This window comes from Macaca thibetana, chromosome 15 (assembly GCF_024542745.1).
Source record: "Macaca thibetana thibetana isolate TM-01 chromosome 15, ASM2454274v1, whole genome shotgun sequence".
NCBI classification, from domain to species: domain Eukaryota; kingdom Metazoa; phylum Chordata; class Mammalia; order Primates; family Cercopithecidae; genus Macaca; species Macaca thibetana.
The window spans coordinates 73447837-73471727 of NC_065592.1; the positions used below are offsets into that span (position 1 = coordinate 73447837).

A 23891-nucleotide genomic window follows, 5' to 3' on the forward strand; every position below is an offset into this window, starting at 1 on the left:
ACACATGCACTTGTATTGCAGCACTATTCACAATAACAAAGACATGGAATCAACCTAGGTGCCCCTCAATGGCAGATTAGATAAAGAAAATATGGTACACATACACCATGAGATACTATGCAGCCGTAAAAAAGAATGAAATCCTGTCCTTTGCAGCAACATGGATGCAACTAAAGGCCATTATCCTAAACAAATTAATGCAGGAACAGAAAACCAAATACCACATGGTCTGTCTTTTAAGTGGGAGCTAAACATCAGAAACTAATAGACATAAAAAGGGCAATAATGGAAACTGGGGACTACAACAGGGAGAGTAAGGAAGGAGGACGAGGGTTGAAAAACTACCAGGCAATATGCTCATACCTGTGTGACAGGATCATTTGTACCCAAAACCTCAGTATCATGCAATATATCCAGGTAACAAACCTACACATGTACCCCCGGAATCTAAAATAAAATCTGGGGTGGGGGACGGGAAAAGAATTTTAAGTGAAGTGCTAATAAAATAAATAAATAAAGCGCCTTTATTTTTATATCATTTCTTTGTTTGTTTGTTTTATAGATTTATTTTCAAAGGGTAAAACGCTTATACAATTTAAATACAAGTCCATCAGAATCACTCTGTCGGAGTCAGCAACAATGCGAAAATGCGTCCTCACTGCCAGACATTCGCCACTATCATCTGAGTCCTCTCTCCCCAAAGCCAAAGGGTCTGATACTTTATTCATATACATCCTTCTTATCTGCAATGTAATCTACAATTTCTTGTGGACACATTAACTTTTCAGCATCTATATCAGGAATTTCAAATCCAAATTCGTCTTCCATGGCCATGATAATCTCCACTTGGTCCAAACCGTCTAAGCCCAGGTCTTTCATAAAATGAGAATCTACTGAAAGCTTCTCTGGGTCAATCTTGTCATAGAGTTTCAATACGTAAAGAACACAGTCCTGGATGCCCTCTAACGTCAAAGGGGGCATGTCGCTATCCTGGCGGCACAACTGTGTAACTCTACCAGGAACCTGCGCCAGCCTTAAGGCCGGCTGCAAAGGCCCGAGCCTCGTCTGGGTCCCCGCGGAGCACAGACCGGTGCTGAGAGGCCGGGCCACGGCCAGCATCGGGACCCGGGGCAGCGGCGCAAAGGCCGCAGGCAGGCGGCGGACATAGGCTGAAAGGACACGAGACGCCATAGCTACGCCGACCCAGGATGCACTCTATTTTTATATCATTTCTATCTCAAGCCCCCTTTTCACTGGGTAATAGAAGCTCCATGTTGGACCATTTAGAATAAAAACTCGAGCAACCCAGAATCTTCTGTCTATGGCTTTGTCTAGAGCTTTTGCCCCACTGAGCCATGTCGTGCTCCTCTGGTGAGGAGAAGGCGTCTGGTCCTCCCTCAGTGCTGCCTCTCCACAGAGGCATCCCCCAGATGGATGTGTCTTGCCAATGGTGCCAATAGCCTGTGTCTTTTTGCATCTATCCCGGAGGTGTCAAGCTCCCTATGTGGCCACTGCATCCGAGTCCTCGTCTGGTCCATTGGTCCTCTCTCAGATAGGTGACAGGCCTTCTCTCAGGTGGTACGGGGCGTCTGGATGTTGTCCCATGCTACCCTAGGACTATGGGAAAGTCAACGGGGCCATCTCAGGTTCTCTTTGCCGCGAGACATGCCATATGCCAAACTGGATGAGCCGAGAGACCTGAGAAGCAAAGCACCTTCCTGGGCTTCACCTGAGAAGCAAGACACACACCTACTCTCCCCGAGGGCCCCCACTGAGCCATGAGGCCCCAGCCATGGCCCCGCATCCAACTGCCCAGCTTTTCTTACAACTCTGCTGCCTCCTGCCCAGGAGTCTCTCTCTGGGCTAGACGGTGGTTAAAGCCAGCTCACTCTCCACAGCCTCTTGTTTCTGGCACATACAAAGCCCAGGTTCCTATGGCACTAAAATTTCCCCTACCTCCACCTCTCACAACTCTTACTTCTGTCATGAGTTTCAAAACACCATGTACTCTTCTAGTTCTTTGAGATTCCTATCTGTTGCACCCCTAAACCAAGGGCAGTCACTGACTGAATGAAAAAAGGCCAAAAATTCACAAGAACTAGCTGAATAAAAAACACAGCGGTTGATATATCCAAGTATATATCACACCACCACATTGGCTGCTGTCATGAAGCTAAAGATATAGTGTGGTTCTGGGCCTGTTCCCACCCAGGAGAGGCCCCACCTCAGTCTCTCTCTCTCTCTCTCTCTCCTTCTCCCCTCACCCCGCTTCCTTGCAATGTGGTTCAGAGGTGCAGAACTCTTCTGAGAAGAGGCACAACCATCACTTCTTATTCTTCCTGCCAAGCAGCCAAGCCATGAAGCAACATATAAACTGCCCCTAAAAATGCCTATGGTGGAGGGTTAGCAGAGCCCGCTCAACTGTGGATCCTACAGGGGAAAAGTAAAACCTCTCTGGTTTCTTTCTTCAGCTTAGACAAAAGATAGTTTCTATGTGGTCTCCTCTAGATCTCTAGATTTTTGCAAGCAGATTTAAGCCTCAGAAGTTACTTGGTACAGAGGACATCAGGGAAGTCTTCGTGCAGGAGTTGTCATTTGACCTGAGTCTTAAGGGGTGTGAAGGATGAGCAGAGGGGATTCCAGGGAAGGAATCAGCACAAATAAAGGCCAAGAGTTGGGAACATGTATCATGGTCCAAGGGAAAGGGGGAAGTTAATCATGACCCCAAAATTCCATTCCTGGGTTATCAGGCAGATAGATGGTGAAGCTCTTAACAACTTCTGTTCAGAAGTTCTGAGCCTTCTTGTTTGGCATTTATTGTAGTCAGCCATGTGTTATATTTTTTCTGTATATATCTTGCCTTCTTGAAAAGAGATCACTTTTTATTCATTTACTTATTCATGTATCCTCCTTGCAACCTTAAAGGAAATAATCAACATACACTGTAATATCTGAAAATGTGTCATAAAAGGTATTCCTCGGCCTGCTCACTGGCTTTTCTTCATTAAAGAAAATATTGCCAGAATTGTAGATTGCTATATTTTTCTCAAATTACTTTTGAAAATCTTGCAGATTATAGAAAATTAACATATTTCTTCCCTGAGTATCTTAATCTATAGTTTGGGTGAAATTAATATAACAAATCATTAGTGTTAATGAGTTAACCTTCGAAATGTTATTCTAAACATTCAAAATATTATTTCTAAGAGTTCTTTGACTCATTTGCTATTTACCATGCCAACAAGGTAGTTTTCTCCAAACGTGAAAAAAAAAGTGACTCTATACTTGTTGTAAATAGATTCTAAAAATTATTTGAGTCCAGCTGGAAATATAAATGTCTAACTGCCAAAGCACATCCTGATTCTATTTTTTGATAGCGTCACAAGACATACAAGAGAGAAGCAAACAGAAATGCCCTTTCATTTTTTCTGAAACACACTCCCCTCAGTTTTTCTCTCATCACATCAAGAAATCCCCTCAGGCCAAGCTGGGCGCAGGTCAGTTCAGCAGGGTGTTGGACCGGGTTTGCTTCAAAAGCCCTGTCTTCTCATCTTCTCCCATGATAGAATAAATGCCCATAACATGAGAGGCTTGCTCTTGCTTCTTGCGGGAGAAATACAGTCGTTGGTTTTATCCTCCTGCTTCTGCCTCTCTATTGCACATGCCATCCAACAAACCAAACACCAGAGCGTCAGAAACTAGGAGGGATTCTGTGCAGAAGAGTTCCTGAGAATTTGGATAAAGAGCCCAGTGATTTCTGCATTTGGAGCAGCATTTTGAAATCCTAGCCTAAGGAAAGTTGAAAAAACACTATTTGGAAGCACACACCTGACTCTGTTTGCTTATTTGAGAGTATCTGAAAAACTCTTACTAACCTCAGGAAATATAATCATCTGTCTTTCCCAGTGAAGAAGATTTGCCTACCTAGAATTTTAAAATCTAATACTTAAATTGTTCTGTAAGTTTCTTTGTCTTTGCTCATTCCCACCTCTTCACCTCCACCTTTTCTTTCCCCAAAGCAGAGAAACACAACACACGGTTTATCCTCCTAAAAGCTAATGGAGCACAACTGCTCTCCACAATCTTTTGGTATGAACCAACCCATTCATCTCAACCTGACCGAGACCTTGTTTTTCTTTGAATATCTTAAAATTAGTACTGCCCATTCCTATTCTGGAGTCAGGGAAGCTTATGGCCCAACCCAACAGCAGATAGCACTAGAGAGTGAAGAGGCACCAGCTCCCAGGAAATAGCTTGTTCTCACAGAATTGTATCTCCTCTTCATTCAACTTAGAATCACAGCAGTTTTAGAGCCACAGGAGACCCGAACAACATGTAGCCCTATCCTGAGAGCTTCCCACTTCCAGAATGTCTCCCAGGTCCAAGAAGTTCAGATGCAAGACAGACGTTGGGAAGTTGGATCACCTGCCTTGAACTCATTTTTACAACTCATTTGACCCCTGAGTACTGTGATTTCTGGCAACCTCAATTTCCAAATTTATTTCTCCCATTTCCTCTGAGGCTGACCTTCTCCAGCTCCATATTCTATTTGTCCTGCCTTGCTGGTTCTCAGCTTTTATGCCCCATTTCCTAGATTCCACCCAGAATTTTCCTTCAGACTCATCCTCTCAGTGGATTCCTAACCCGCCAGTGAGCCCGGCCAGACAAACCATATGGGATCATCCTGAAACCCCCCCACATCCCTGACCCAAGAGAGCCAGCCTCATGAGCTGGTTGCCAGAAAGTCTAACCTCTTCTTCAATGAGAAAATTGAAGCCAAAGGTCAACTTTATGATGGAACAAGATTTGAATCTTGTATCCTGGCTCCAAATCATGGGCTCATTCTTCTACACACATTTCAGGACAAATCAATGAAATTACCACTTTGTCGTAGTTTTCTCTCAACCGTTGGTCGCCTTCTTCCTTATCTCCCTGGTCTCCAAACTCTTTGGTTTTATTTTTCCTAATCTCAGTACCAGCTCTGGCCCCTGACACGTTTGCAATGAGCGCTCTTCTGGATTCCCCTCCTTTTCATGGGTCTGCAGCACACACACAGAACTATTCTAACACAGGAAGTATTTCAGGGAAGAAGTGTTATCTTAATAGCTTGCTTAGAATAAGGGGAATCAATCAACCAGAAAGTGAGGCATTGAAGATTAACCTCTGGTCCAGGTACTGTAAAAAGGAGAAGAAAACCTACATTTTTTGTGTATTTTCTTTGAGCCAGGCATTATGATCTGTATGTTATACATATAGCTAGCATCATATTTTGAGCCAAAACCTTCTACTGCTCACTCCTAATGATTCAGACATATCTAAAAAGGTTTGGCAAGCTAGTGGGACAGACTGCAAGGGTTGAAATAGAAACTGCTAGTTGCCTACCCAAATCCATTCTCACTGTCTTCCTCAGCAAAGAACACACATTGTTGGATCCAACAATGTGTCCAGCTACAAGGCTTTTTCCAGCGTCTCTCTCAGTAAAGTGTAACCATGGAACTAAGTTCTGCCAATGAATGTGAGGCTTCTGAGAAGTCTCCTTAACAAAGTTGGAATGTCCTCTTCTCCTTCCTTCATTGTGTGTTGCCTGGAACTCAGATCTAATGGAGGGGATGGCCATGCAAGACCTGAGAATAAGAGCTCCAGGCACAGCAGAGTAATAATCTAGAAGGAATCTGGTCCCTGATGACATCAAGGACTCACCAAACTGGACTGACTGCCTCTTTCTTTCACATAACAGATAAATTAAAAGGTTTTTTTTTTTCATTTTGTACATTAAATGCAACAAACCTAGTCCCAGCTAAAACAAAAAACATGCGCTAAAAAGTAGAACGAAAGGATGAAAGGGGCCTCAGTCTCTGACACTCTCATGAAACTGCCCTGGTTTAACATTACTTGAGAGAAAAATAAAGCTTCTAGATTATTTAAGGCTTCCTGGAGGAGATGGAGTCTGAGTTAGAGTTTCCATCAACTTGAGGGAGGCTCTTCTCTACTTTGGCTGTTCCTTGAGCCACCAGGAACTCTCTTTGGTTTCTGTGGGGTTTTGATAACCATGGTCAATGCTACCTGTGATTCTGGAGCATTCCTGCTGCCACAGTTGGGGCCCAATTGCTTGAGCCATCACTCAACACCTGGCTTCCTAAAGGAGGTTGTGAAAGTGCCTGCAACTCTCAAGCCCTGAGCTGGTGTTTGATGCAGCGGTTTCTCCAGGTCCTCTCTGTGAGAAAGGACAGGAAAGGGCCCAGGGGAAAGCAGAAATCCCCGTGCCTATCCCAGTGATTTACCGTAACCAACTCAGAACCGTGAGAGCAGAACACAAGCACAATTTAGTGCTCCATTCTTCCAACTTCTCACCCAGCTCTAGTCCTTCACAATGTTTACTGTGCAGCCATCTGTGAATATCTTTGTGAAACTAGTTAAAGCCTTTTATGAGACCCTAAACTTCTAGTTACACTAATTTCCCACCCCCCCACCCCCATGTGAATTAGGTCTTGAGTAAACAAAAGGCAGACTCGAGGCTGGAGAGCGATTGTACCGCGTTAAATGGTGCGTTTAACGGGGCCAGCCCACAAATTTTTCCGTTCCCATCCCTGGGCATGCAGGCAGCACCAAAGCCCATATAATGGACTCTTTATGTGGTACTTGGTTAGAAAAACGTATTGACAAAGAATCACAGACAAATCATAACCATGACCTTTAGTGCTGAAACAAGGTTTTCCTTGGGAGTGATTTAATTACCCATGCAGCTCACTGGCTGCACACATTAGCAGACTCTGTCTTTCCAAAGGCCACGGCCAGGCCAGGCTGGTTTGTCTTTCCTGTGAATGTGTGCCCAAGTGCTGCTCCTGTAACGAGGCTCTGTTGTGCCATACAAGGATAAACAGCGCACAGCATCCAGCTGGACTCTGCCAGCCTGAACGATCGCTTCCCAGGCACCTGCTGCCCAAGCCGACCTTGGATCGAGCAGTGCCCCTGGCCTCAGACTCGTCATTCAGATGAATGATGCAGATGCTGGTGCCAGGCCCTGTGGCCCGCTGCAACATGGCTGGACTTTGACTACCAGGTGTAGGAGCAGGGGTAGGATGCTGGGGCTACATTGTGAGGTGAAATATACTTGTCTTTGCCTCTCTCAATGCACACTGCCTTCCTCTGGCCTGAGCTCTTCGTGGTCTTGAGGAAAGCAGAAACTAGACACTAAAAGCCATGAATTCTATGATTCTGTTTAAATGAAACAGCCAAAAAAGGCAGATCCGTAGAGACAGAAAGCAGATTATTGGTTGTCACGGGCTGGGGCAGGGGGAATGGAGAGTGATGGTTTCATGGGTTTGGGGCTTCTGTTTGGGCACTGGTATTCTGTTTGTGATGGAAAGGTTCTAAAACTAGATAGTGGTGATGGTTGTACAACATTGTGAATGTCTACATGTCTCTGAATTGTATACCTTAAAATGGTTAAAACAGTAAATTTTATGTTATGCATATTTTAGCACATTTAAAAAATATGACTGAAGGATTGGGTTGCAAGGGGAGGAATTGGATATACTTACTCCCAAGACCCCAGAAGACAAAACTAAGACCAGTGAGAGAGTTTCCTGGAGGCAGGTTACAGCTCATCATGTAAATAGAGGGGAAAGTGCCATTTGGAACAGGCCTACTGTGAGCCAAGGGCCCTTCAGTCCTCATTTCCTTGAAACTTACAACTCTTATGTAAGGGAGGTTTTATTATCCTTATTTAATAGATGAGGAAAGGATGGCTCTCAGAAGCTAAAACTATTTTCTCAAGGACACAGAGCTAACAGGAGGTAGAGCTAGGTTCTACTCTACAGACTGTACTTTTTTTTTTTTTTTTTTTTTTTTTTTTGAGACAGAGTCTTGCTCTGTCAATCAGGCTGGAATGCAGTGGTATAATCACGGCTCACAGCAGCTTAGACCTCCTAGGCTCAAGTGAGGCTCCCACCTCACCCTCCTCTGTAGTCATGCATGCATCACCACACCTGGCTAATATTTGCATTATTTTATAGAGATAGAGTCTCACTATGGTACTCAGGCTGATCTTGAACTCCTGGGCTCAAATGATCCTCCCACCTTGGCCTTGCAAAATGCTGGGAATACAGGCATGAACCACCACACCCAGCCTGAAACTGTGCCTTTTTAAATATGCCAGTGCCTCTGCAAATTTTCTACTGAAGTCTCCCTAAATGTCCCATAGCGAGAGTGAAATGATACATCAAGGTGAACAGACAGAGCCCAAAGGAGTTGCCGAGTTTTGGCTCTCAAATTCATGTCAGTTTTACATACTTGCTCTATTATCTTAGATTAGTTTTTTTCTTAAATACTAGAATAAAGATTTCATCAAAATCTTCAAGCAAAAGTATCCTTCTGGGAAAATGGTCCATGTTTATCCTGAAGCCTCCCATCTCCCTTCACATTTTCTTAGGGGCCTGCATACTCCAATTTGAGAAGCTGCCACTAGGCTGGCTGCTATCCAAAAGGGAAGGGGAGAGGGAGTGAAGGAAGTGACAGGGAGGGAAGGAGAGAGGAAGGGAGGAGTTCTCTGCTACTGGAATTTTCCTGCACTGGGCTCTGATGTGTAAGAATTCATACAATGCAGGGGTTGAGGTTGGGCCTCAGTGACATTAACTCTTTTTATTTACAGAAGCATTTTGAAAATCTAATGAAACCCATTAACTCTGGCTTAGTCTATTTTGTATTGCTATAACTGAATGCCACAGACTAGGTAACTCAGAAATAAAAGAAATGTATTTGTTTACAATTCTGAAGTTTGGGAAGTCCAAGGTCAAGGGGCTGCATCTGGTGAAGACCTTCTTGCTGAGTCATAACATGGTGGAGGGCCTCACACGGCAAAAGAGCACCCACAAGACAGAGCCAGAAAGGCTGGAACTCACTTTTATAACAAAGCCACTCTCTTGATAATTAACCCACTACCTCAATAGTGACATTAATCCCTCATTATCTAATCACCTCTTATTAGACTCCACTTCCCAACACTGTTACACTGGGGCTTAAGTTTCTAACACGTGGACTTTGGGAGACACATTCAAGCCATAGCAAACCCACTTTAACAAAAATTTTTCAGACACATGAAGTTTCCATGTTATTCTAGGGTGTTTGTGAACCCTCTAAAGCCTATACCTCAGATTATGCATCCCTGGATTACAAAGTCTCAACAGAAAATGAGACAAACTTGAGGACTCCTTCTAACCCCAAGAGTCTGTGGTCTTGTCCCAGACTCTGCTTTATTCAAACATCATCCTTATAAAAATGCACAGAGTCTGTGGCCCATTTACTGGCCACTTTGAGTGATACATTTATCAGCTAATGTGATAAACAAATTCAAGCTAACATGATAATGAGTTACTGGGCATCCTTTCTCCCTCCTCTACAGATGACAGGTAGATTTCTGTTTACTTTAGGGATATTGTAACTTCAGCTGCTTGTGGAGAGATGCAAAGCAAGAAGGTCTCGTAACTTCTTCAATCTCTCCAATTGAGTAGCTATTTACTTGACTTTGCATCAAGTCAGACACAGTGTCCAGTTAAAGAGGATTTCTGGTTTGGAGACTCAGCACAGCATGACTCTAGAGTTGCAGGAGTTTTGTGCAAGAGTGGACTTTGCCATTGCCTGTTTCCCTAGGGAGAGCCTGGTGACACTGACTTGAGTAATTTTAAATAAAGACTGAGGCTGGCTGGAGAAGAAAATTTCACAAAAATGGCTTCAAGAAAGTGGAAAGACCACAAAACTGACAACCAAAAAAATTCTGCCCAGCACTGTCCCTGACTCAGCTGATTAACTAGGACACAGCAATCTTCCTTTTTAAGCCTTGCTTATCTATACTTATCTTTCTATCCCCATCTAGAATGCAATCTATACAGGCAAATATATTTAGGTCAGAACATTAGTAACAAGTGACAGAAATCAAAGTCAGACTAACTTCAGTAAGAAATGACTATGCTGGCTCTGTTATGAAGGACAATGAGATAGCCCTTAGGACAGAAGTAGCAGTCCTGCTTTGGAAGGGAAACCAGAACTGCTCTATGGGGGATCCTTAAGAAATAACTCTCTTGCAGCTAAATAGAGGATAAACAATGCAGCGAAGGAGGATCAGCAGCCACACTGAAGGTGACGTGAAAGAGACAAAGAGAATGAGGGAATGGACCAGGAGAGTGATGATCTGAAACAATCTCAAAGTAGCGGCAGAAGCACCAACCCACAAACAGTCACAATGTTACCTAAACTAGCCAGTCACCTTCTTTGGCCCCACGCAACTCAGAGATAACAAAAACAAGGCTCCTTGGTCAAGAAGAGTTGTTAAATAACAAGTCAGAGAGGTGTACTATGGATTATAGTTCTCAAAAGTCAATAAACAGTGAAAAAGTTATTTAGAATCGCATCATGGCACGAGGTCTCTCCTGCTTATCAGAGATTAACATGGAAAAAGATTGGGGATGCTAGGAATTTTTTTAAGTATTTTTTAAGTTATCTGGATTATTCAGAGTAATCAAATCAATCATGGCAGACACTATCAGTTGCATCCCTTCCTCCTTGCTGATAAATCCTTATTTTGTTTAATGTTCATCCTTCCATGTGTTCCTGGAAAGGAATGAACCACGATGGGTCTAATACAAACACAGTGATTCTATGCCCCTTTGTCACATGACCCTTTCCTGATCTCTGGGTTGGGAAGAGACTTTGGGGAGGGTTGTCACTGCCAGGAAAAAGAGGATCACTAGAGGACAGTTCCTTCATCATCTAGATATTGTGTACCTACCTGAGAAGACTAGAACCATCCGAGGCAGCCATCTTGTAAACAAGAACGTAGAGGCCTAAAAGCCAAGTTAACACGCTGAGCATAACACACTAAAGGATAGAAACAGCGTGGGTCCTGAATGATATTTACGAGGCTGGAGAGTCATTCTGGAACTGTTTGCGTATTAATAATAATACAATCCTAGTCTGATTAACTTTGTTATAATGACAATCATCCTAATTAATATAAGAGCAAAACACTGACTTGGCTTTCTGGCTTTCACTTTTTCCTCCCTGTAATTATTTTCATATAGTAGACAAAGTAATCCTTTTCAAATTCAAATTTGATCATGGCATCTTCTTCTTTTAAAAGTCTTCCTACAGTCACTTGAATAAAATTTCATCCCTGGCCAGGGACTGTAAGTTTTACACAGTCTCCAAACTCATCTTACTCCACATTCTCCTTCCTACTTCCCTTTTTTCTGCTGTCATTTACCTTTTCTGCTCTTAACACCCTAAGCTTTTCCTTGTGAGACTGTTGTTCTGGCTATGCCTTCTGCTGATCTTCTTGCCTTCCAGATTGCTGCATGCTTAGTTCTTTCTTGTCCTTCTGGCATCAGCTCAATGATCACCTCCTCACAGAAGCTTTCTCCGAACACTCCAGTTAAATTATCTATCCTCTCAACCATGAGCCAGACTTTATTACATCACCCTTCATTTTATTTTCCTCATAGTACTCATCCCTATTTGCAGTTATTGTAATTATTTATTTGTTTACTAATATGTTGTCAATTTCCTCTGTATAAGGATCAAGAGAACTAGGATCTTGTCAATCTTGTTCACCATAATTTCCTGCATCCTTGAAAAATTGTCTGAAACATCATAAATCCTTAATAATAGTTGTTGAATGGAAAGAAGGAAGGAAGGAAGGAAGGAAGGAAGGAAGGAAGGAAGGAAGGAAGGAAGGAAGGAAGGAAGGAGGAAAGGAAGGAAAGGAGGGAGGGAGGGAAGGAGGGAGGGAAGGAAGAAAGGGAAGGGAAGGGAAGAGAGAGGGGAGGGGAGGGGAAGGGGGAGGGGATGGGAGGAGAAGAAATAACTGTAAGAACCTGAACCTCCGAACCTGAAATTTGGGGTTCAACTATGCCGAAATTATATGTCTCACTCTTCTCAGCTTGGCACCTGCAGACTGAAAAAGATGGAAGCAGCAGCCCTAGAGTCACTTCCTCCTAGCTTATCTTCTCCAGCAGAAAGATACTCTCTCTCCCAATGTCTGTATACCACTCCCAGGAATGAATTCTGATGGGCTCTGTTTAAATTATAAAACGTACTATGGAACTAATCCTTGTGTTTAGAGAAATAGGGTATTATGATTGGCCAAGGCCAGAGTTACGGTCCATAACCAGGGTACATTGTGATTGGCAGCTCTAACTGATCCATAGGAACTAGTAGGAGGGTGGTGCAAGGAGAAGTGGGGAGGAGAGGGGGGAGAAAAGCCAGGGGAGTTAGAAAAGGATTGCTGGGCAGACAAAATCAATAGATCTTCCCTATTAACTACATTGCACCCTGGCCTTGCCAAAATGTTTTCCTAGTTCTCCAGATTTAAAATACACTCATCTATAACTTATTACATTAGGTTAAGTCCTCATCTACACAACCAGAGTAACAGAAGAGCAAATCAGAGTCTATATGTGCACATGTGTGTGCATGCATAACAGAACTACATAAAACACAACCTGGGTATGCAAAGCCATACAGAGTGGTATAATGAATATTGGGAACTCAGAAGGAGTTGAGCTGAGAGAAGGGTAAAGAATAAAAAAAACTACATGTTGGGTAAAATGTATATTACTTCAGTGATGGGTGCACTGAAATCTCAAATTTCACCACTATACGATTTATCCATGTAACCAAAAAACACTTGTATCTATGGAGATTGTAAAATTTTTAAAAAGCACACCCTGGCTTCATGATGAGGGAGGAGAGATGTAGAATTAGCTATCCACATGGTTTTGCAGATATCTCTTGCTAACTATTGGGCCAATGTCATGGCTTTCTACTACTGCATGGTACGCCCTGCTATCTGTTTAAAGTTCTTTTCCCTCCAATCATCAGTAAAAGATGGCTGCTTCCAACATGAAGTCAGCTTCTATTTTGTCTATTCAGACCATGATTCAACCACATGAGAAACCATCATGATCTCCATACAAATAAACCCGATAGTTGAATCACAGCCTGGCAGTGTAGTGTGATGGCACAACAGAGGAAGACCCTCTTTGGTGAGGACAGGTCTTCCATCTGTATTGCCATTTAAAGAGACAGTAACTTACAAGGACAAAAACATGTTCTTGGTTCCAAGTCGCTCGTTGGTGGTACATTTTTAAGGATTAATTATACTGGTAGGATTTCTTTTTCCTAACACGTTTGTTTACAAAAATATTGAGCATGCATTACACATCGACCTAAATAATTTTCCCCATATCTTTGTCCTCCAAATTTTGCAGTTAATTAAACTAATTTGTCTGTTTTTGTGGGTTGGAAACTCTTACTGTCATCCTTTCCAATCACTACTTATTTAAATTTCATCCTTGGCCAGTTTCATGATAATGTTTATCTGCTCCAGAGGATTTGAAATGAGAGTAACACACAGGGATGCCATTTAAATTCTTTCTTGAAGCTGAAAAAGTCAAGAATCAACTGGCCAGTTAGATAACACAATTTCCCTTGTAGGATATTTGCTTAAGATAGCTGGGGGCTAATTTAATTCCAGAGTTGCTTATTTGGGTTTCTATGAGGGATTCCCTGCCGTTAACATGCACTGTGTATAGAGATTCTAAGAAGCATTCTCTGAGAACATTCTCAGAAGCAGGTTAAGTTTTTTTTTTTTTTTAAGAAAATAAAAATCTGTACAATTTGCTGTCAACATTCAACTCCGGCCTGTTGCCAACTAGAAAGGAGCAAGAGCACTCCGACATTCCAATAGCACTCAGATCCACTATTTGGCATTTCATTAATCCATTTGGAGAAAAATGACTTCTTAATTTTGAGTCCTTTAAAATGTTAGCTTAAGACCCTCAATGAGATTCGTGTGCTTACCCTACAGAGAATTTTACAGCCCTGGATTACCATAGAGGGCAGCAGAGAACCATCCAGAAGACCCAAGGAAAGGAAGTCCTGTTCTGTATATTGTTTTTGTCTTGTACTGTCAGATGCCCTGACATGCCTCTATGGCATGATCTGGCCCGTGCTTACCTCACCTCTTCAACTTCTTTTGAGCTTCTCCTCCCAACAGCTCCTAGTCAGCCAACTTTCACAACTCCCTCAACCCTTTCCCACTCACCCCATCTGTATCCAGCTACGTTGACACCTTTCAGCCCCTCAAAGGTGTCTTCTCTCCTTTCCTCCCACTCTTCACCAAACTAAGTCCTGGTCATCCCTCAGGGCTCAACCCAAAGCCACTTCTCTGGGGCTCCCCTCCCTAACACCCAAGTCTATATCAAGTTCACCATTGTGCTCACTTGGTGAGCTCTTCTCTTCTCCTTCTTACCACGGAGAACTGTTCTCATGGATCATCTGTAATAATATTTTGCTTCAAGTCTCTTTCTCTCTACTGGTTTATAAGCTCCACAAACAAGGACTGGGTCGATATCGTTCACTGCCCTATCCTAATGCTTAGCACGGTTGGCACACAGAGTTAAACAAATACTTGTTGATTCAACAACAAATTGAAAGATGGTGGGCAAGACCCTTGAACCTTATGATCCGTCCGCATTAAAGATTATACGAGTTTGTAATTTTATGTAACACAGAAATGCTAGCACCATAACAACAAATTCAATTACCACTTGAATTAGGGGTAAAAGAAACTGGCCTGGCTGAGCAGCAGATAAGGATGACAGGAGAGTAAACTAAGCCAGCTTCAGCAGCTACTATTGCCAGGCACTGTATTAGGTGCATTTGGACAGTTTATCTCATTCAGTTTATCTTATCTGCTGTTGTCACAGCAGTCCTTCAGCTTTGCTTATCATTTTCACATTATTCAGATTTGAAAAAAAAGAGGTCACATAGATAGAAAGTGGTAGGGCTGCTTGAATCCAAATCTTGGCTATTTGCACTATACTATAAGTTAGGACTCTGCTTTTAGTTTAAAAATAAAAATGGGTGTAGTAGTTGAAAAGAAAGTGAGTGAGTGGGAAGATTCCAATTTTCCTCCAATCCCTCTAATTAGCCCATTCTCCTATTACACATCTTCCCACACCCACCCTTCCCCCTAAACACACACCCCTACACTCCACACTACCAATCTCCCTGTAAGCAAATAGTTTCTCAAATTCTTGGTGATAACCTCCACAGCAGATTAGGTATGACTTTAATCAGAAACTTTGGTCCTCTCTCTGCATCATTACCTCTTCTCCACTTTTATTGTGGGTCCCTTTTCAGCTGTGCATATTTCAACACTTATTTATGTGCCCATTAAGCCATTATCACCATTTCAGGTTCAGACTAGAATTGCACTTTGAATAAAGTATAAGAGGCTCCAATTGACTTAAGAGGATAAGCCTCACTTTTTGTTTCCTGCAAAGCCATCTCTGTCCCTACCTCCTGGAGAAGAGCTGAATGTGATGTTCTACCACAGGCAAAAATGTTCCAAGCAAAAGCTAGACATTACAAAGAAGAGGATGGCATTCAGTGCTGCTGAAACAAGCTCAGTGCAGCCCAGAAGGGGATGGGAATGCTGAGACAAATTCCCTGGTGTAGAAGCACGGGCCAGAGGTGAGGCCTTCCGTAACTGCCCCAGCCCCTCCCATCTCTAGCTTTAAGAATCTCTTATGGCAGGGCATGGTGGCTCATGCCTGTAATCCCAGCACTTTGGGAGGCTGAGGCAGGTGGATCACTTGAGGTCAGGAGATCAAGACCAGCCTGGCCACATGGTGAAACTCCACTTCTACTAAAAATACAAAAATTAGCCGGGCATGGTGGTGGGTGCCTGTAATCCCAGCTACCAGAGAGGCTGAAGCAGAGAGGCTGAAGCAGGAGAATCACTTGAACCCTGGGAGGCGGACGCTGCAGTAAGCCAAGATTGTGCCACTGCACTCCAGCCTGGGTAACAGAGCGAGACTCCATCTCCAAAAAACAAAAGAATCTCATGCTAGAGGATATTTTCTAATTTCTTTTTCCTTGAGTCCTAGAAGCCTTCACTTTTCTTATTTCTTCTTTGTTTATTTGTTAGGTTTATTGGGCTATATCCTAACATTATACCTTGAGAAAAAGGTAACTCTGTTAAGTTTTCCCAGGCCTGTAATCTAAGATGGAACATGGGAACCTCCGGTGTAAACTCAGAGGCAGAGAGAGCAGCTGAAGTTGAGCTCAGGCTCTCCTCACTCTGGAAGCTAAGAGACTGGACTTTCAAAAGTGAGACTCCTAATATATTTTAAAATGAGAAAAATCCTAAACAAATTTACTAAAACTGTGACAAATACAAAGTATTTGTATTAAACAGATTAATGTTCTGTTAATATATAGATAATATAATTTCATGGATTTGAAAGATAGATGCTGAGTTTCACTTCTGGTAAGTGCTGAGGAGCCTCTATCAGACCAACCCACTCAAAGGTTCTAGAGTCACCAAAAGAAGCAGAAATTGGAGGAGGGAGTTGACACGTGGAAGAAGGAACTTGCCTTGCATGAGCTTTTTTTTTTTTTCAATACAGTCTTTTTTGCTGGTGGGCAGGCCTCAAAAAACACCACACAGGGTGCTACATTTTGGGTTCCTACAGTATCTGGAGACTGAAGGGGCATCCGCTGAAACAACCCAAAGTCTGAAGAGAAGTCAATGGGTGGGACTAGATTCATCTCAATGCTCATTCACTCATATCTCTGGCTCCTGGACTTGGAGGACTCAAAAGCTAGGACTGCCCACTACTCATGCCTCTCCACATAGCTTGGCTTCCTCCCAGCATTGTGGCCTGAGAGTAGCTGAGCTTCTTATATGAAGACTTAGGTTCCAAGAATAAAACTCACAGCTAGCAAGGAAAAGGTTATTTCATCCCTTTTCATATCCTAACTGGAAAGTCACACAGCATCTCTTCTGCTGCATTGTATTGGTTACAGGTGATTCACAATCCCCTACAAGTCAAGAAGAGAAAAATTAGACTTTACTCTTGATGCAGTGTGGTAAAATTCTAGAAGAGCACATAGGATGAAAGAGATTGTTATGATCATCTTGGGAAAATGCAATCTGTCACAAAAAACAGTGACCTAAGATTCCACCATAAGAGCCTTAAAAAGAAAAACCAAATAAACCCAGAGTAATTTAAATGAAGAAAATAATAAAAGCAAAAGTAAATAAAAAGCAACAAACATTGAGAAAAATTTTTAAGTCAAAACTTTGATTATTACTTGAACTAAATGAAAATGAAAACACAACTTATCAACATTTGTGGAATACAGCAAAAGCAGTGTTTAGAAGAAAGTTTATAGAAAAGAAAAAGATCTAAAGTCAATAACCTAAATTTCTACCTCAGGAAACTAGAAAAAGAAGAGCAAATTAAATCAAAAGTAACAAAAGAAAATAAATAATAAGAATTAGGCAGAAATCAATGAAATTGAAAATAGAAAATCAGTGGAGAAAACCAAAAGCTGATTCTTTGAAAAGAGCAATAACATTGATAAGCCTCTAGTCAAACTAAGAAAAAAAGAGGGCACAAATTATTAATATCAAAGGGGTAAGAAGGGACCTCGCTACTGATTCCATGAACATTAAAAGGATAATAAAGAAATACTATAAACAATTCTATGCCTACAAATTTGATAACTTAGATGAAATGGTGAATTTCTTGAAAGACATAAGCTGCCAAAACTTTCACAAGATATAGACAATTTGAATAGGCCTATATCTATTAAAGAAGTTGAATCAATAATTAATATCTTTCTAAAACAGAAAACATCAGGCCCAGATGAGTTTATTCAAGAATTCTCCCAAATATTTAAGGAAAAAATTATGCCCATTTTCTACAATCTCTTTTAAAGCATAGAAGCAGAAGGAGTACTTCTTGATTTGTTCTATAAAGCCAGTATTACCCTCAAACCAAAACCAGACAAAGATATTACAAGAAAAGGAAACGATAGACCAGTATATCTCATGAACATAAATGCAAAAATCTTCAACAAAATATTAGCAAATGGAATCCAACAATGTATGAAAAGAATTGTACACCATGACCAAGTGGGATTTATCTCACATATGCAAGACTTGTTTAACATTTGAAACTCAATTAATGTAATCCATCACATCAACAAGCTAAGAGAAAAATAACATGATCATTTCAATAGATGCAGAAAAAGTGTTCTCAAAATCCCACACCCATTCATGATTTTTTTAAACTCCCAAAAAACTAAGAATAAATTAGAACCTCCTCAACTTAATAAAGTATATCTACAAAACACCTCCACCTAAAAATAATACTTAACAATAAGAAACTAGAAGCTTTACCACTAAGATCAGGTACAAGGCAAGAATGTCTCTTCTCACTGCTCCTTTTTGACTTTGTGCTGAATGTTCTGGCTAGGGCAATAAAACAAGAAAAGGAAGTAAAAGGTATACAGATTGGAAAGGAAGAAATAAAACTGTTTTTTGGCAGATGGCATGAGCATCCATGCAGAAAATCCAAAAGAACAGATTTAAAAAAAAAAAAACTTTAGAACAAATACATAGTTATAGCAAGGTTGCAGCATCCAAGGCTAATACAAAAAGGTTAATTGGCCAGGCTCAGTGGCTTACGTCTGTAATCCCAACACTTTGGAAGGCCGATGGGGGTGGATCATGAGGTCAGGAAATTGAGACCATCCTGGCCAACATGGTGAAACCCTGTCTCCACTAAAAATACATAAAAAATTAGCCCGCCATGGTGGCATACGCCTGTAGTCCCAGCTATTCAGGAGGCTGAGGCAGGAGAATTGCTTGAACCCGGGAGGAAGAGGTTGCAGTGAGCCAAGATTGTGCCACTGCACTCCAGCTTGAGCATCAGAGCTAGACTCCATCTCAAAGAAAAAAAAATTAATCACCTTTCTGTATACCAGCAGTGAATATGTAGAATCTGAAATTTAAAACACACTAACATTTACATTAGCACTTCCCAAAAAATTAAATAGGTATAAATCTAACAAAATATGTACAAGATCTATATGTGGAAAACTACACAAAATCTGATTTTAAAAATCAAGGAAAAATTAAATAAATGGAAAAATATTCCATGTTCATGGATAGGAAAACTCAACATTGTCAAGATGTCAGTTCTTCCCATTGACCTATAGGTTCAATGCAATCCCAATCAAAATCTTAGCAAACTATTTTATGGGTATCAACAAATTGATTCTAAAGTTTACATGGAGAGGCAAAAGGCCTAAAATAGCCAACACAATATTGATGAGAAGAATAAAATGAAAGGACTGACACCATCTAACCTTGAGACTTACAATAAAGCTATAATAATCAAGACAGTGTGATATTGGTAAAAGAATAGACAAATAGGCCAATGGAACAAAAGAGAGAGCCCAGAAATAGACCCATGTAAATATAGTCAACTGATCTTTGACAAAAGAGTAAAGGCAGTGAAAAAAATGTTTTAACAACTGGTACTAGTACAACTGGGCATCCACGTGCAAAATAATGAATCTAAACATAGATTTTACACCCTTCCAAAAATTATCACAAATGGATCATAGACCTAAACATAAAATACAAAACTATGAAATTCCTAGAAAAAAACAGTAGAGAAAACTTAGATGATCTTGGGTATGGTGATGTCTTTATAGGTAAAACACCAAAGTAACAATTCATGAAAGAAATCATTGATAAGCTGGGCTTCAGTCAATGAAAAAGTTCTACCTGCAAAAACAATGTCAAGAGAATGAGAAAACAAGCTATGGACTGCAAGAAAATATTTGCAAAAGACATCTGATAAAGAACCGTTATCCAAAATATACAAAGAACTCCTAAAAGTCAACAGTAAGAAAACAACAGCATGAATTAAAAGTGGGCCAAAGGCCTTAACAGACACCTGACCAAAAAACATATACTGATGGAAAAAAAGCATATGAAAAGATGCACCATGTCATATGCCTTCAGGAAAATGCAAATTAAAACAATAATGAGATACCACTACACACCTATAGTAAGAGCCAAAATCCAAAACATTGACAACACCAAATGCTGGCAAGTCTGTGAAACTCTCGTTCATTGCTAGTGGAAATGTAAAATTGTACAGCCATTTTGGAAGACAGTTTGGCAGTTTCTCACAAAACTAAATATATTCTTGCCATATGATCCAGCAGCCACGCCCCTTAGTATTACCCAAAGGAGTTGAAAACATGTCCACACAAAAAGTCGCATAAGAATATTTATAGCAGTTTTATGCATAGTTGACAAAACTTGCAAGCAACCAAGTTGCTTCTTCAGTAGGTGAATGGATAGACTGTGGTACATCCAGACAATGAAATATTACTTAGTACTAAAAAGAAATGCACTATCAAGCAATGAAAAGACATGGAGAAAGGTTAAATGCATATTATTAAGTGAAGGAAGCCAATCTCAAAAAGCTACATACTATATGATTCCAACTATATGACATGCTAAAAAACAAAAAACTACGAAAACAGTAAAAAGAGGGATAGTGGCTAGGGGTTGAGGGTAGGAGGAGGAACAAATAGGTGAAGCATAGTGGATTTTTAGGGTAGTGAAAATACTCTATATGACACTGAAATGATAGATGTATATCATTATACACTTTTCCAAATTCATAGAATGCACAATGCCAAGAGTGAACCCTACTGTAAACTATGGATTTGGGGTGATGATGATGTGTCAATGTAGGTTCATCAGTCTTAACAAATGCACCACTTCAGTGGTTGATGTTGATAATGGAGGAGGCTATGCATGTGCTGGGGCAAGGAATATAAGGGAAATCTGTATCTTCCTCCCAATTTTGCTGTGAACCTAAAACTTCTCCAAAAACTAAAGTCTTTTAAAAACAGAGACACAGAGACAACAAATTACTAATATCAAGAATGAAGGTGAAGGAGGGACTATCGCTACTACTGAACCCATAGACATTAAAAGTACCAAAAAAAAATTAAGAACAGCCTTATGGAAATAATTTTTGCAACTTGAGTGTAAGTACAAATTCCTTGAGAAATACAACTTACCAAAATGATGTAAAATAAAATAGAAATATGAAAATTCTCATACATATTAAAGAAATTGAATCCAGTATCAAAAACCTCTCTGCAAAGAAAACTCCAAGCCCAGCTGATTTTACTGGTGGCTTCTGGCTAAAAGTTATGGAACTAATATGAATGTTAACACAAACTCTTTCAGAAAATAGAAAGCAAGAAGCTGCTTTCCAACTCATTTATGAAGCTCATATAACATTGATATAAAGCTTGATGAAGAAATTACAAAAAATTTAAAAATTATAGAATATCCCTCATGGATACAGACTAAAAAATCCTCAAAGAAATATTAATAAATCAAATAAAGAAATATATAAAAATTTCTATATATAAACTTATATACACACACACACACACACACTCCAGTTGGAGTTTATCCCAGAAATAAAAGGTTGCTCTAACATTGGAAAATCAATGTAATTCATCATATTAGCAGATGAAGGGAGAAAAGCTATTCAAGCATTTCAATAGATATACAAGACACATTTGATAAAATGTAATGCCCATTATGCTGGAATCTCTTAGCAAATTAAAAATAGAAAGGAACTACATCAATCTGATAAAGAACATCTAAGAAAGAAAACCATTATTAAACTCCATGGTAAAATATTGAATGCTTTCCCCATAAAATTTTTTTAAAAGCACTTTTTTTTACTTCTTTTCAGTATTGTACTGAAGATCCTGTCTCATGCAGTGGACAAGAAAATAGGCATAAAGATCAAAAAGGAAGAAGTAAAACCAGTTCATCTCTATTCACAGATGACATAATTGTTTACTTAGAAAATTCTAAGGATCTACAAATCTATTAGAACTACTAAGAGAGTTTTGCAAGGTCAACATACAAAAACCAATTGCATTTTTGTATATTGGTAGCAAACAAATTGGAAAATAAAATGTTTTAAAATTCCACTTGCAATAGCTTCAAAAGACATAATATAGTTAGAAATAAATGCCTCAAAAGATGCACAAGACTAAAAACTACAAAACATTGCCCAGAGAAACTAGGAAAAAAAACTGACAAGGTCTTTTGGAAATTTTGGAAACATTTAGAAATAATGTTGAAAATGTTATCATATTCATGAGTTGGAAGACTACATTTTTATACCATTTCTTCCCAAATCTCAGCAAAAATGCCACAGCCTTTGTTGTGGAAATCAACAAGCTGATTCTAAAACTTATGTGGAAATGCAAAGGACCTAAAATAGAAAAAAATTTTAGAGAATTTACACTAACCAACTTCAAGATTTACCCTAAAGTTATAGTCACGAAGACACTGTAGTACTGGCAAAATAGAAAAATAGGCCAATGCCAGACACTTATAAAATAACTTTGTTTTCAACCAAGGAACCAAAAAAACCTAATGGGGACGGAAAATTCTTTTTTAACAAATGGTCCTAGAGCAGTTAAAAATTCATATGAGGAAAAGAAAATTAGTCTCAACCACTACTATACACCATAAATATTACTTTGAGATGAACTATAAATCTAAATACAGAAGCTAAAACTTTAAATTTTCTCTGTAAGAAAACAGGAAAATATCTTCCCAAATTAAAGAGAGACAAAATTTTCTGAAGTAGAACACAGAAAGCAATAACCATAAAAGAAAAATTTGATAAATTAGACCATCAAAATTAAAAACGTCTGCTCATCAAATTCAACATTTCAAAAATGAATAGGCAAGTCAAATACTGGGAAAAATAATTTCAAAGCGTAAGACTAAAATAACTTGTATCCAGAGTATATAAAGTATACCTGGAATTTAATGACAAAAAGAACAACCCAATTTTTAAAAGGGAAGGGAGCATAAGAAATAACAATTAAATGCAGTATAAGCTGGTCATGGTGGCTCACGCCTGTAATTCTTGGGAGGCCACAGCAGGCTGATTACTTGAGGTCAGGAGTTCAAAAACAGCATGGCCAACATGGTGAAACCCCATCTCTTCTAAAAATACAAAAATTAGCCAGGCATCATGGTGCGCGCCTGTAATCCCAGCTACTCAGGAAGCTGAAGCACAAGAATCGCTTGAACGGCAGAGGAGGAGGCTGCGGTGAGCCGAGGTGACAGAGTGAGATTCTGTCTCAAAAAAAAATTTTTTTTAATTTAAATGCAGTATGAGATCCTAGATAGAATCGTGGAACACAAAAACTATGGAAACTGGTGCATTTGAATCAAGTGTAGTTTAGTGAATAGTATTGTGCCAGTGTTAATGTCCTGGTTTTGACCATTGTATTATGGTTATATGTGATGTTAACATTAGAAGAAACCCAGATGAGGCATATACAGAAACTCTGCACTGCTTTCGAAACTTTTTTTGTAAGCCTAAAATTAATTCAAAATAAAAAGGTTTTTTAAATGGGGAAGATTTGAACAGACAATTTGGAAATGGATATATATGAATGGCCAATAGCACACAAAAAGTGCTCAAGTAACTAGTCATTGGAGAAATATGAATTAAAAACACAATTCCAGTATACTCCCATAGAGTAAAATGAAAAAGAGTGATAATATCAAATAGTGACAAGGATGCAGAAGAACTGTAACAGTCATACCTTGTTGGTGAGAACATAAAATGATATGATCACTTTGGGGAAAGGTCTCACAGTTTTTAATAAAATGAAACATATATACCCACTCTACTAATTTTACTCCTACATATTTATCCCCCAAAATGAAAACATACATCCACAAAAAGACCTGTACTAGAAGGATGACAGCAGTTTTATTCATAATAGCCCTAAATGGGAAACATTGCAGGTGTCCATCAGCAGGAGAATAGCTAAAGAAGCCATGCTATACTCATAACAATGTAATACTACTCATCATTGGAAAGGAATAGACCTACTAATACACTCAATGATATGTATATATCTCAAAAATGTTAAGTGAAAGAAGTCTTACATAA

General features: G+C 39.9%; 1 protein-coding gene across 2 annotated transcripts in view; it reads right to left on the bottom strand.

Annotated features, from left to right (window-relative positions):
• Positions 1 to 550: 550 nt before the first annotated feature.
• LOC126937587 (acyl carrier protein, mitochondrial-like) overlaps positions 551 to 23891 on the bottom strand; it is a 398652-nt gene continuing 375311 nt past the window's right edge. For both annotated transcript variants that reach the window (XM_050761133.1, XM_050761134.1), the window contains exon 2: positions 551 to 1215. In XM_050761133.1, the coding sequence (XP_050617090.1) occupies positions 721 to 1191 (471 nt within the window). In that variant the 5' untranslated portion in view covers positions 1192 to 1215 and the 3' untranslated portion in view covers positions 551 to 720. The remainder of the gene's footprint in view (positions 1216 to 23891) is intronic.